The 13960-nt window shown below is 44.4% G+C and overlaps 2 protein-coding genes across 4 annotated transcripts in view; one reads left to right on the top strand and one right to left on the bottom strand.

Moving 5' to 3' along the window:
• Positions 1-3627: 3627 nt before the first annotated feature.
• Positions 3628-9522, top strand: LOC121579623 (coagulation factor IX). Its single transcript, XM_041894368.2, has 8 exons — positions 3628-3766; positions 7188-7357; positions 7465-7489; positions 7611-7724; positions 7960-8091; positions 8180-8532; positions 8633-8759; positions 8854-9522. Exons 1-8 carry the CDS (start codon positions 3700-3702, stop codon positions 9438-9440), a joined length of 1575 nt encoding a protein of 524 aa, XP_041750302.2. The 5' UTR covers positions 3628-3699; the 3' UTR covers positions 9441-9522.
• A 252-nt stretch (positions 9523-9774) lies between these two features.
• The window catches only part of LOC121579622 (proto-oncogene DBL), a 14863-nt gene continuing 10677 nt past the window's right edge, over positions 9775-13960 (bottom strand). The window contains exons 18-27 of one of the 3 annotated variants that reach the window (XM_045224471.1): positions 13790-13915; positions 13393-13608; positions 13189-13281; positions 12666-12744; positions 12420-12480; positions 11928-12127; positions 11543-11655; positions 11247-11359; positions 11048-11151; positions 9775-10919 (exon numbers count right to left, since the gene is read on the bottom strand). In XM_045224471.1, the coding sequence (XP_045080406.1) occupies positions 10885-10919; positions 11048-11151; positions 11247-11359; positions 11543-11655; positions 11928-12127; positions 12420-12480; positions 12666-12744; positions 13189-13281; positions 13393-13608; positions 13790-13915 (1140 nt within the window). In that variant the 3' untranslated portion in view covers positions 9775-10884. The remainder of the gene's footprint in view (positions 10920-11047; positions 11152-11246; positions 11360-11542; positions 11656-11927; positions 12128-12419; positions 12481-12665; positions 12745-13188; positions 13282-13392; positions 13609-13789; positions 13916-13960) is intronic. The other 2 variants (XM_045224472.1, XM_045224473.1) reach the window with 2 other exon arrangements.

Here is a 13960-nt window from a genome sequence, read left to right as displayed (position 1 = left end):
TATTGGAATCCTATAGTATCCTATCGGATTTCAATGTTTTGATTTTGTAAGTGGATCATTCCATGTCATTTCAGCAAGCCATGACATCCACCATCTCAGATTGTTCGGAAATCGTTTCTGCAGTTAGAAACAGATAAGATAAGCTTTCCATAAGCATTTTTATGTTGAAATATAATTTGATCTCTGAGACATTAAGTTAATTGATTGCTCCCAAATTGGACATTTTCATTGATAGGATTCATATAATATTCAATAATTATAGTACCTAACATCCGATTTGGGCCAAACTTTTTTCTAACATTGAGTAAGACACAAGGAATCCAAAGAAGTGGTCAAAAGCCATCCAAGGACCACCCACACACCACGTCAATCCCACCCCAACAATGAGTAAATAGTATCAGTTCTGTATGTTTGACAGGTAGTATGGTGCTGCGGCTCGGAGTATTGTTTCTTCATCCTATGCAATATATTCTCAGTGAATTTGGTGATAGGGTGTTTTCCCCTGTTTAGAGAAATATGCCATTGAAGTTGTTGGGTTTATGTCCCATTCTACATCCTGATATTACCAGCTTCTGACCACTAGATGGTGCTGTTCCTGCTATTAGGTGATCCCCCCCCCAAGTCATCTATAAGTAACATCATTGAGTTACACAATACATTTTTAGATACTTTAGGATGATTTGGACAGTGAAAATGCTAATATACTGTAGGTACCATTGACTTGCATTGGATTTGTGGTACAAATGCTAAAACGTTACCATTTGAAACAGTGGCTAGGTAAACAAAACCAACGCATGGGTTGCTGTCATACCAGAGGGGTATCCTATGAAGCAAGCTAAATCTACTCAGGGTTTTCTGAAGCTAACCAGCTTCAGATAGCTTCGCATTCCAGCTCAAACTTCATCTGTATATTGCTCATCCTCCTGTGCTAACTCTAGCAGGCTTGTAACTGCACTTGCATGTCGCAGACAGCTAATCGAACGCCAAACTCTTCATTGAGACAATGCTGAAACAGCAATCCACGGGCGAGTCAGTGCCACTATTTCATTTGTACCGAAATCAAAATGAAAGAAAAGTTATCTTGCAAATTCAGCAGGCCATGGTATGAAATAGGCTTTTAGAAGTACCATCTTTATTTTATTACTTATTGTTAATGCCGACTTTGGTGTGCTTATCAATTAACAACCACAATCACCTTTTTTCCCCACTCCTATCGATACAATAATGTTATTTAGTCATACAAAATGCACTGACCAGCTGGCTAAGGTAACCTGTCTAAATTATTATCGCCCCGTAGCACTCACATCTGTAGCCATGAAATGCTTTGAAAGGTTGGTCATGGTTCATGGCAACAACACATCCTCCACGCTGACCCTCAACACGGGGGCCCCTCAGGGGTGTGTGCTTAGTCCCCTCCTGTACTCCCTGTTCACCCACGTCTGCGTGGCCGCACATGACTCCAACACCATCATTAAGTTAGCAGACGACACAACGGTGGTAGGCCTGATCACCGACGACGATGAGACAGCCTACAGGGAGGAGGTCAGAGACCTGGCAGTGTGGTGCCAGGACAACAACCTCATCATCAGCAAGACAAAGGAGCTGATCGTGGACTACAAGAAACGGAGGGCCGAGCACGCCCACATCTACATCGACAGGGCTGTAGTGGAGCAGGTCAAGAGCTTCAAGTTCCTCGATGTCCTCATCACTAAGGTATTATCATGGTCCACACACATCAACACAGTTGTGAAGAGGGCACGACAACGCCTCTTCCCCCTCAGGAGGCTGAAAAGATTTGGCATGGGTACCAATGCACCAAGTCTGGAACCAACAGGACCCTGAGAAGCTTCTACCCTCAAGCCATAAGACTGCTAAATAGTTAGTTAAATAGTTAACCTATAGCTACCCGAACTATCTGCATGGACCGTTTCTGATAACTCTTTTGACTCATCACATATGCTGCTGGTCCTGTTGCCTAGTCACTTTATCCCTACCCACAGTATACTGTATGAACATATCTACCTCAATTACCTCGTTGTGATGACATGATGTTGAAGGAGACAGGCGCAGGAGGGTAAATCACAGAATAACAGGCTTTATTCCGCAAACCACAGAGTACGCAGTAACGTGTCAAAACACTCCAGTGCACAAAACAGGCGCACTAGAAAATACAAAGCACACAGGGAAATATCCTGGCGATACAAAATACAAGGAGATCCACCGAGCTTCAGTACTCTCCACAATAAACAATCACACACAAAGACAAGGGGGCAGAGGGAATACTTATACAGGTACTGATGAGGGACTATGAACCAGGTTTGTGTAATCAACAAGACAAAACAAATGGAATGATGAGATGAGGAGTGACAGTGGCTAGAAGGCCGGTGATGACGAACGCCGAAGCCTGACCAAACAAGGAGAGGAGGCAGCCTCGGAGGAAGTCGTGACACTCGTACCCTGCACATCAACTCGGTCATTGTCATTTCTAAGCTACAGTTATTAATGTGTGAACAAGTGTATCATCATTGCTTGAATACAGGTACTGTCAATGTCCATGGGGAGATGACAGCATTGTCTGTGATAAATCGTACATTCTGTTAGCTGTGTAAAACGATATAATGGTTAAGGACATTGTAATTCAATAAGTAGGCCTAATGCTTTTGTTGCACATTTTATAAATATTCCAAATAGTTTTCATGTCCTATGTTTTGTCCTGATGCCTTCACACTGCCTGTGATGCTGGTAGTATCACGCTCACATTGTGACCTTACGTGTGACCTGTTTTAGAGGCCTAGTGCCCTGTTCATTCCCTTATCCTCCAAAGGTCACTAAAGGTCAGACGGGGAAAACAGCAGGACAGCCAGATATAGGAAAATATACATAATTAGTGAGGCAGAACTTCATCAGCCTGAGCTGGCGTCGTCCATGGTAAGGGATTAGGAGCTGACAGCTTTGCCAGCTATGCAAATACTATGCCACTTAGCGCTATACTGACATACCCACCTCGCCCTCATTTGGATACACAATTATTGTTTTTGTGACACAGACTAGAATTTACAACAGGCATTTTTAACCTTTACCAAGCGTGGAAATAACCTTATGGTTAAAGAACCACTATTCAGCGGTCTTGTACTTCAAACACAGGGTTGACAAAAGTCAGGCAGCAACTGTCAATATTTGTTGTGTTGCCCAAGTTTGGACAACATTTGTATTAAATTAGTAAACATTTATGAACAATTACATTTAAATCAGCAAAATATATAGACAAATATATTTAATAATAATAGTTAGGTTTTAACTCAAGCCACATTAACTGTAAAAAACTTGAAGAGGAATTTTGTACAGACTCACAGAGAGGAAGAGTGAGAGAGTGAGAGAGAGAGAGATAGAGAGAGAGAGAGAGAGAGAGAGAGAGAGATAGAGAGAGAGAGAGAGAGAGAGAGAGAGAGAGAGAGAGAGAGAGAGAGAGAGAGAGAGAGAGAGAGAGAGAGAGAGAGAGAGAGAGAGAGAGAGAGAGAGAGAGAGAGAGAGAGAGAGAGAGAGAGAGAGAGAGAGAGAGAGAGAGAGAGATTCGCTTACCCAGGTGGTCATGTGCAAATAGTCTCCTGTACTTTGGAGTTTACAGTCTGTTTGTTCATTCCTTTTTGGTCTTTTCTGTTTGGTGGGATATCAAAAGGAATAACTACCTAGAGCAACAAGATGGCAAGGGTTTGTTTATTTGTCATAACTGTTGTATTAATGGTGGAAAACTGGTTCACTTCTGGAGGTAGGCTTCACACATTTAACAAAAAATAGATATCAACAAACAGTATCCTCTATGTTTTTCCTAAGTGCTTCTTTATCATTCTTTATGATAGTATATAAATACTGTACAAATGTAATGTTTGATTCACATATTATTTGCTCAACATTTTCTGGTATATCTGCTTCACATGAACCCAAACTATGGGTTTAATATGATTTCAGTAAACTGGCACAATTCCTTCCCAGATACCTCATGCCCATAGGGGGCACAGGGGCATGTTCCCCCTCAGCTTTGTCCTGTTTAAAAATATACACTACCGTTCAAAAGTTTGGGGTCACTTAGAAATGTCCTTGTTTTTGAAAGAAAAGCAATTTTTTTGTCCATTAAAATAACATCAAATTGATCCGAAATACAGTGTAGACATTGTTAATGTTGTAAATGGATATTGTAGCTGGAAACAGCAGATTTTTTATGGAATATCTACATAGGCGTACAGATGCCCATTATCAGCAACCATCAGTCCTGTGTTCTCAACGTCAACAGTGAAGAGGCGACTCCGGGATGCTGACCTTCTAGGCAGAGTTGCAAAGAGAAGCCATATCTCAGACTGCCCATCTTTTATTTTTATTGGTCAGTCTGCAATATGGCTTTTTCTTTGCAACTCTGCCTAGAAGGTCAGCATCCCGGAGTCGCCTCTTCACTGTTTGACGTTGAGACTGGTGTTTTGCGGGTACTATTTAATGAAGCTGCCAGTTGAGGACCTGTGAGGTGCCTGTTTCTCAAACTAGACACTCTAATGTATTTGTCCTCTTGCTCAGTTGTGCACCGGGGCCTCCCACTCCTCTTTCTATTCTGGTTAGAGCCAGTTTGCGCTGTTCTGTGAAGGGAGTAGTACACAGCGTTGTACGAGATCTTCAGTTTCTTGGCAATTTCACACATAGAATAGCCTTAATTTCTCAGAACCAGATTAGACTGATGAGTTTCAGAAGAAAGTTATTTGTTTCTGGCCATTTTGAGCCTGTAATCGAACCCACAATTGCTGATGCTCCAGATACTCAACTAGTCTCTAGAAGGCCAGTTTTATTGCTTCTTTAATCAGCACAACAGTTTTCAGCTGTGCTAACATAATTGCAAAAGGGTTTTCTAATGATCAATTAGCCTTTTAAAATGATAAACTTGTATTAGCAAACACAACGTGCCATTGGAACACAAGACTGATGGTTGCTGATAACGGGCCTCTGTACGCCTATGTAGATATTCCATTAAAATCAGCCGTTTCCAGCTACAATAGCCATTTACAACATTAACAATGTCTACACTGTATTTCTGATCAATTTGATGTTATTTTAATGGACAAAATAATTGCTTTTCTTTCGAAAAACAAGGAAATTCCTAAGTGACCCCAAACTTTTGAACGGTAGTGTATATAATTATTATAATTTATAGCTACATTTTGTTGTTGTTGTTTCTCTGTTATACTACTAGCCATCTAGCAATTTTATGAAGTTGGTTTTAGCTAGCCCAGATAGATTCCCAATCTCCTAACCTCATAACTAGCTACCAAGAAGCCATTTCAGGCTATCAATCAAGTCAGAGTAGCTAGCTCGTCTAACTATCTTAGCTGGCATGCCTGCTGATAAGGTTGGTAGACTTTAGAAAGTAAAAGCAAGCAATTACTAAATGTACTCTCATTCCTTTCAATCTTTTACCCAGACGTTAGCAGAGATACAGAGAATCATACATTACATGACCAAAAGTATGTGGACACCTGCTCATCAAACATCTCATTCCAAAATCATGGGCATTAATATGGAGTTGGTCTCCCTTTGCTGCTATAACAGCCTCCACTCTTCTGGGAAGGCGTTCCACTAGATGTTGGAACATTGCTGCGTGGATTTGATTCCATTCAGCCACAAGACCATTAGTGAGGTCGGGCACTGATGTTGGGCGATTAGGCCTGGCTCGCACTCGGCATTCCAAATCATCCCAAAGGTGTTTGATGGGGTCGAGGTCAGGGCCCTATGCAGGCCAGTCAAGTTCTTCCACACCAATTTCGACAAACCATTTCTGTATGGACCTCGCTTTGTGCTCAAGGGCATCGTCATGCTGAAACAGGAAAGGGCCTTCCCCAAACTGTTGCCACAAAATTGTAAGCACAGAATCATCTAGAATATCATTGTATGTTGTAGCTTTAAGATTTCCCTTCACTGGAACTAAGGGGCCTAGCCCAAACCATGAAAAACAGCCCCAGACCATTATTCCTCCTCCACCAAACTTTAAAGTTGGCACAATGCATTCGGGCTGGTAGCGTTCTCCTGGCATCCGCCAAACCCAGATTCATCCGTCGGACTGCCAGATGGTGAAGTGTGATTCATCACTCCAGAGAACGCGTTTCCACTGCTCCAGAATCCAATGGCGGCAAGCTTTACACCACTCCAGCCAACGCTTGGCATTGCGCATGGTGATCTTAGGCTTGTGTGTGGCTGCTCGGCCATGGAAATCAATTTCATGAAGCTCCCGACTAACTAGTTATTGCTTCCAGAGGCAGTTTGGAACTCGGTAGTGAGTGTTGCAACCGAGGACAGACGATTTTTATGTGCTACGCGCTTCAACACTCTGTGGTCCCGTTCTGTGAGCTTGTGTGGCCTACCACTTTGTTGCTGAGCCGTTGTTGCTCCAAGACATTTCCACTTCACAATAACAGCACATACAGTTGACCAGGGCAGCTCTAGCAGGGCAGACATTTGACAAACTGATTTGTTGGAAAGGTGGCATCCTATGACAGTACCACATTGAAAGTCACTGAGCTCTTCAGTAAGGCCATTCTACTGCCAATGTTTGTCTAAAATAGCCGAATCCACTAATTTTAAGGGTTGTCCACATACAGGGTTGTCCACATTGTATATATAGTGTAATTAGTTTCTTTAAAAAAATAACCACCGGTCAGGAGGATACAGACAGCTCAAGAGGTATGCTTAGATATGCAGAAAAATAAGCATATCTTTTTTAATAGAATTAAGCATAATGATTATGGCTCTAGATTTTAGGAAAAAACTGTTTCAGGTGTTAGAAAAAGTTTTCAACTTCCTGACGGGGGCCCTAGCCCCCCTCCGGACTCCCCCCTAGCCATCCTCAAGTACTTTGTGCCCCCTCAGATTTTTGGGTGCATGATGCCCCTGCTTCTTCCAGTTCAGTTGTCAGTCAAATGCAGTGTCACATTGTATAAACTTCAGGGTACAGATACAGGATGAGAGCATGAGAAGAGTCAGAGACGTTTTCTTTATGTCAATTATCATATTTTCTTCTTCATGGTAAACGTCATATGCTTCGCCAACCTGAATGAGATCAAAAAAGATGTTCACCTTTCCCTTATAAGGGGAATTCATTTAAACTCAATTGTTCATTTAGTGACCCCCCATCTCTGTCCTCCTTTCCTCCCCAGCCTCAGTCTTTCTGTCCAGGCAGTCTGCAGACAACCTCCTGAGGAGGCAGAAACGCTACAACACGGGGGCCTTCGAGGAGATGAAGAGGGACAACCTGGAGAGGGAGTGTATCGAGGAGCGCTGCAATCTGGAGGAGGCGAGAGAAGTGTTTGAGGACATGGAGAAAACAGTAGGTAGCATCCCCTACAACCCCACATGAAGTCCATCTGCCCATTGGCTCTGCCATGTCAGGTGATAGACAGCATCAATAATATTTTTTTTTTTCTTTTTATTTAGATGGATTTTTGGGTGAATTACCTTGGTAAGCATTAATTATTAAAAATTTTGATATTCTGTAGACATAGTAGTGTTATATTATCAGCAGATTGGTATAATCTATATAATGTATCTGTAGTCAAGTCTTTGTCTATGTGCCCCTCCAGACGGGGACCAGTGTGAGTCCAACCCATGCCAGAATGGGGGGAAGTGTAAAGACGCCATGAGTGCTTATGTATGCTGGTGTCCACCTCAATTCAATGGGAAAAACTGTGAGATAGGTGAGCAATGTGGTCCCTTTATTCTGTTTAAAATCTAATCAAACACAGTAACGTTGACTGTCTTTTTATCCACTTGTCATTTGATTGGATTTGCAGATATTCCTGCTTTACCTGAAGATTTCATTGCATATGTTTACCTTATAGTAGCTTACATGTTAACCTCTTTAATTTCCCCAAATTGTTTGAAGTCAACTAGTCTCCTAACCCACTGTTCTCATGGATTCTCCCTACTCAGAGATGGCGAAGCAGTGTGACATCAACAACGGTGGCTGCTCCCACTTCTGTGTGCTGAACGGCCAGCATGCAGTGTGTGACTGTGCCACGGGGTATAAACTGGCTCCAGACAAGACCACTTGTGAACCAGAAGGTGCTGATTAATCCTGCATATAAAATATAATGTTTCCTTTACATTTATTTACATCATCTATCTTCTATTTTCAACCTGTGTTTGCCAGGACTATTCCCTTGTGGTCATCTTGGCAAGGCTGTAAGCTCAACCCTGTCCTCTCGGTCGATCATCACAGCCGTAAATGTTGATCAAACTCAGCACTCCTACGACAACGCCATCAACATCACTGAGGCACTGGAGACCTCTGTGAACAACACCTTAGATTCTCGTGTGGTCAATGCCACCACCACAACCCCCCACCGTATCAGCAGCACCAGCAGCAGCCACTCTTCCTCAGTGCTGGGGGACTTGCCCTCCTGGGTCTTCTTCCCAACACTACCCACCATCCGGGAAGAGACATCCGACAACAAGCGCATCGTTGGGGGAAATACAGTGAAACATGGGGAGATCCCCTGGCAGGTAGGACAGTCGTGTGTGTGTGTGTGTGAGTGTAATTAAGCCCCTCCAGTCAATGTGTTTAGACTGCTGTTGTCTGTGCTAACCTCTGGAACACTGCCAGGTGGCCCTGATGAGCAAGCTGACCAGGCAGAGCTTCTGTGGTGGCTCCCTCCTCAGTGAGATGTGGGTCATCACCGCTGCCCACTGCCTGAAAGAGGACTTCATTGGATTATTTTTCATCAGAGTGGGTGAGTCAACCCAAGTAGGAGTGACTGCCTGTTTTCGTATTTGTGCTTCCTTCATTCAAAAGAATGTTTATCTGATCACAATGTCTCTCTGCAGGTGAGCACAACATGCAGGTCCAAGAGGGGAGGGAGCATGACCACGCTGTGGCTGAGTACCACATACACCCGCGATACGACGCCAAGACAAGCCTGTACAACCACGACATAGCCCTGCTGAAGCTCCGCACGCCCGTACTCCTCTCTGACTACAGCCTCCCCATCTGCCTGGGGCCCAAGGACTTCACTGAGACGCTGCTGAGGGAGGCCTCCAGCTCTGTGGTCAGCGGCTGGGGCAGGATGCGCTTCCAGGGCCCAGAGTCCTCCATACTGCAGAAGGTGGAGGTGCCTTATGTGGACCGGACCGAGTGCAAGGGCAGCAGCGCAGAACGGGTGTCCCGCTTCATGTTCTGTGCCGGTTACATCAATGAGCAGAAGGATTCATGCCAGGGGGACAGTGGCGGTCCCCATGCTACCCAGTACCGGGACACCTGGTTCCTCACAGGCATCGTGAGCTGGGGCGAGGAGTGCGCCAAGGAAGGGAAGTATGGCATCTACACACGTGTGTCACGCTACTTCCCTTGGATCTCCAATGTCACTGGGCTTAGAAGCATCGGTTCCAATTCTGAGCCTGACGTCTCTACTTAAAGTTTGGGATTCTTACAAATGTGTATTGTGTCACTGAGCTGATTTATTCTTTGTTGTTGAATTAAAAGGGATCTGGAAATTATGTCTCTGAATGTCTTCTGTAAGTTATTCAAGATATTCAGGCAGATTCAGAAACGTTCGGGACTGACCCACAGGCCTACACCTTGAACAGTAGCATCAGTCAACATTTACTATATGCACATCCACACCCATAAAGGTTCAAAAGTGAAGACATAGTAAAGAAAAAACTATGAACATGTATGCACTCACTACTGTAAGTCGCTCTGGACAAGAGTGTTGGCTAAATGACTAAATGTAAAGAAAGACTCTCCCATCAGATTATCTTGTGCTTGTATTTGGTAAAATAATTTCCATCCATATCATATATGCACATTAAATTCTCTGTACATTTACATGAATCCCCAACGTCCGCCAATGTGGAGAATTTACATATAAGCTGCAACATCCATTCATCACACTCGCTCAGCAGCAGAAGCAGCAGCAGCACTGCAGGACCCTCCTCTCACGTCAATGGTCAGATTACTGACACACCACCCCCTACTGGTACAAAATTGCAGTGCACATAAAAAGAAGCATTAGGCAATGTTCAACTGGGAACTGACCACTGGCAACACCCTGTTGACATTCATGCAGAACAGTGAGCATAGAAATACAAAGCTTGGCACGGTTTGCTTGCTGTTAGCTTTCACACTGAAATGTAAGCTATTTACCATAGTAATTGGGGATAATGGGAGTGGTACAAAATGAGGCTGTTGTAACAAATAAAGAAGACAGGGAAACTGTCAATGTTTTGGCACATAAACTGGCATTGATGAAATGTTGAAATCTGTTATGGTCTCTCATGAACCATGATAGTTATACACAAATGTAAAAAAATAGAGATTGATTCACCTTCACTGTAACAGAAGTAAAACAGTCCTTTTCTAAGTAAATATTCATAAAGTGGACTGGAAACAGTTCATGCACCTCATCCGCAGGAAAATGAAGATCCTATCTCTCTGATGATTTGCGGTACTTTAAGGGTGATGTTGTGATGCTGCCTGGGGTTGGAAAGTAGACTCAGTCCATTGCCTTGTGCTTGAGGTTGTTTGCTTGACGTGGGTAGGGATTTTACCCTAACATTGCACGGCAACACATGCACCCTCTGGAGGAAATGTAAAAAGATGTCCTTGTGGTTTATCATCATGGTATTAATATGGTATCAATTATTCCATTGGTATTAAATTACTGGAGATGGATGGTAAGAAGGCATAGTTGACCCTTCAGATCCTCTGGTTTGATTGATGACTGGTCAGTCTCAGGCAGCATGTTCAAGGCCCCTGGAGACTCCAGGAAAGAAGACCTTGGATGCGAATGATAGCAGGACAACAGTTGTGATGACAGAAGTTGTGTCCGGACGATGGATGGATGGCACATGGTTCATTCAGAGAGAGCTGAGCTTCCGGGTTTTCTCATTCCCTGAAAGATTAAGAGAAACCTACAGGTAGTACGGTTGTAATGTGGAAACGAGGACATCTTATTCATCCATGCTAATAGCTATACAAGAACAGTGATCTCTAGTAGTGGGTCCATGGGGAGCCCCTCACCTTCCATCCTGCCTGAGTGGGCACGGCTACTCTCTCCCAGAATCCTGTGCAGGTTATCAGCTGAGACCCGACCCTCATCACAACGACTGACATTCCTCACAAGCCTGACAGAGAGAGAATCAGGAGTACTACTGTAGTAACAACAGCAAGGAACAGTAAGAGTAAGAGTGGTAGTGATATTAGTACTGGGGCTTCTCACCATTTCCCTACAGTGTCCTGATGTAGCAGCTGGATGACATCACCGCACTTAATGATGAAGTCATCTGTACTACACACACTACTTTCCACCAGGGCCCTGTACCTCCCAGGAACCTGTGAGAGAAAAGCATGTTACCTTAAGACCAGTAATAAAAACAGACTGACAATCGCATCATATTTTACACAGCGCACTAACTTAGGAAACTGTCTGACTAATGTCCAATGTCCAATTACTTCCACAGCTGTTTTACAGGACACTTAACACTACAATGCCAGATGAAGTTTAGACTGGCTCACCAATGGAGTAGGGTCGTCATCCTCGTCAGAGTCTGACAGGTTGGACAGGTCAGTGGTGCTCCAGTCCTCCAGACCCTCACAGACATCCACTGACTGGGAGGTGCCAGGCCAACCTACGTTTGACAGACAGAAGCTCTCAAATACAACTATCTTCACAAGTCAAAGGCCTCTACGTACCATACATATTGACCTAAATGTCACTTATGTTAGATACTTTCAAAACCTTTCCACTGACTACAAAAACACAATTCCACTGCTACATGCTGGACTTTTCAGTGTCGAAACCTCACTGACCGGCCCCAATTGGCCAGTAGACTTGGAGTCTGCTTTATTACTAAAGTGAGTTGGTGAGACAAAATGGCTGCTGTTTTCCACGCTGACTCACTGCGTCGATTGTTGTGCTGGGGCTGGGGGGAGAAGACCACGGGGTCTGTGAGGACGGGGCTGGTGCGGCCTGACGACTCGGCCTCCTCTGTGCTGAGGGACTGGTCTGGAGGCTTACTGTGAGGAAGGACATCAAAACAACCTGAGCAGCCAGTGATCTGCCCGGGACTCCACGGCATGCACACCGACATATGAGCCAGACTGTCCCGCGTCGCAAAGGAACGGGGCAGAAACACAACATCCACATGGTCACAAGCTTGGCCTCAGGCACTGGCCAAGTCACATCATTCTCTAGATCATACCAGAGAAACAAGCTTGACATTTCGGAGTCAGTAGGTTGAAGATGAGTCGAAACCAAGCTATGATTGGAATCGAAAACAAACAAATCACATGCTATGAGCGACAGGAAATCACAATGTTCTCTTTGGTCATCATGCAAATTGTAAGACATGGGGACATGAGAGGACATGAGAGGACATGCAAAGAGCATCACCTGTCAGTAGAGGGAGGAGACAGAGGAGTCTGCTCTGAGAGTTGAATAGGGGGGATGTCTTCTGAGAGAGGGGGAGAGGGAGAGGGGGGCAGAGGGCAGATAAAAGGGACTTTAAAACTCCAGGTAGTTTAACCAAACTACTGGCATGCAGACAGACAGGTCCCATCACACCACAATAGAGGACAAGGGGAATGAACAACACACCCAACATGGAAGCTGACAGACAAGTAGACGCAAAGTAGAAACCTTGGAGGAGCCTCTGTTGGTTGGTGAGAATTTTCCTGATCTCGGTGAGCCAGGCGATCTTGATCTGGAACGTAGGGGCCTGGGGAACACAGCCACAGGCATCAGTACTGTGTGTGTCAGCGAGTCAAACCATACGAAATTGTATTGGCCCCGTACACATTTTGCAGATGTTATCGCAGGTGCAGCGAAATGCTTGTGTTTCTAGCTCCAACAGTGCAATAATACCTAACAATACACACAAATCCCATAAAATTCAAATAAAATAATTGAGAAATATCAGGATGAGCAATGTCAGAGTCAATATATACGATAGTGTGTATAGACATTATGGACAGTGTATGAATAGAAAAGGTGTGTACAGCAGTAGTTATATAGGATGAGCCTTGACTAGAATAGAGTATATAATTTACATATGAAGTGGGTAAGAAGACCAGACCAAGCCCACTCCATCACTTGCCAAGGCACAGACTAAACTGAGAGCACAAGATAATCAAAATCAAATGATCAACAATGTGGGCCTCACCTGAACAATATACACCTCCTCTCTGCCACTGTACCAGAGCTCAAACTTTTTCACATCTCCTTTGACATTCTCAGTGATCCCAACAGCAGTCATCTGCAGAGAAAACACAATTCACCATTGCAAGTGCATTGATTGTCCCTCAAAGCGAACGTGTGTCCATATGATAAGAGCAGAAGTGCCAGTAGTGGCCTGCCCCGGCCTTACCCTCAGGCAGTGCTTGAAGCTGTAGAAGGGGGTGCGGTCGTGGGCCTCCCCATGCTCCTCACGGCGCTTGCAGAAGAGCAGAGCGTGCTCATGCAGGAAGAGATGCCTCTGCATGGGTTTGAAACGGGCCTTCATCCTCGTGGGGCCCCTTTTATGGCTGATCCACACACTGAAGGAGCCCTGCATCAGCACCCGACCCAGGTCACTCAGATCCCCCTGGGGACACAGCCAGACACAACACAACCCAGCATGGTGGGATATGGTAAGACATAATTATTACACATTTCACTTTGTAGTAATTATGAAGAAATCACTGAGAGAAAGAAAATGCACATCTGTACATTTCTCATTCATTCTCACTTAGTCACTCATGCAGTCTCTCACTCACATTCTTTACCTCATAACCTGTGATGGCGATCTGGTGCATGGAGTCGTTCACAGACTTGAGGAGATCCAGCATGGCCTCTAGTGCCCCTTGCAGCTCAGAGATATAATCACTGTCTGCACTGTGCTTCAACAGCTCCTGTTGGGAAAGACAGGAGCCCGGAGGTCCAATGTGTTACAATGG

The sequence above is a fragment of the Coregonus clupeaformis genome, chromosome 13 (assembly GCF_020615455.1).
Source record: "Coregonus clupeaformis isolate EN_2021a chromosome 13, ASM2061545v1, whole genome shotgun sequence".
NCBI lineage: Eukaryota > Metazoa > Chordata > Actinopteri > Salmoniformes > Salmonidae > Coregonus > Coregonus clupeaformis.
Note: the sequence above shows the minus strand (reverse complement) of the source record. Positions and strands in the feature narration are given on the sequence as shown.

Coding starts and splice junctions, on each gene's coding strand:
- LOC121579623 (XM_041894368.2), top strand. CDS start 3,700: ATGGCAAGGGTTTGTTTATTTGTCATAACTGTTGTATTAATGGTGGAA. Junction 7,490..7,610: donor TTTTTGGGTGAATTACCTTG/GTAAGCATTAAT, acceptor GTGCCCCTCCAG/ACGGGGACCAGTGTGAGTCC. Junction 8,760..8,853: donor ATTATTTTTCATCAGAGTGG/GTGAGTCAACCC, acceptor GTCTCTCTGCAG/GTGAGCACAACATGCAGGTC.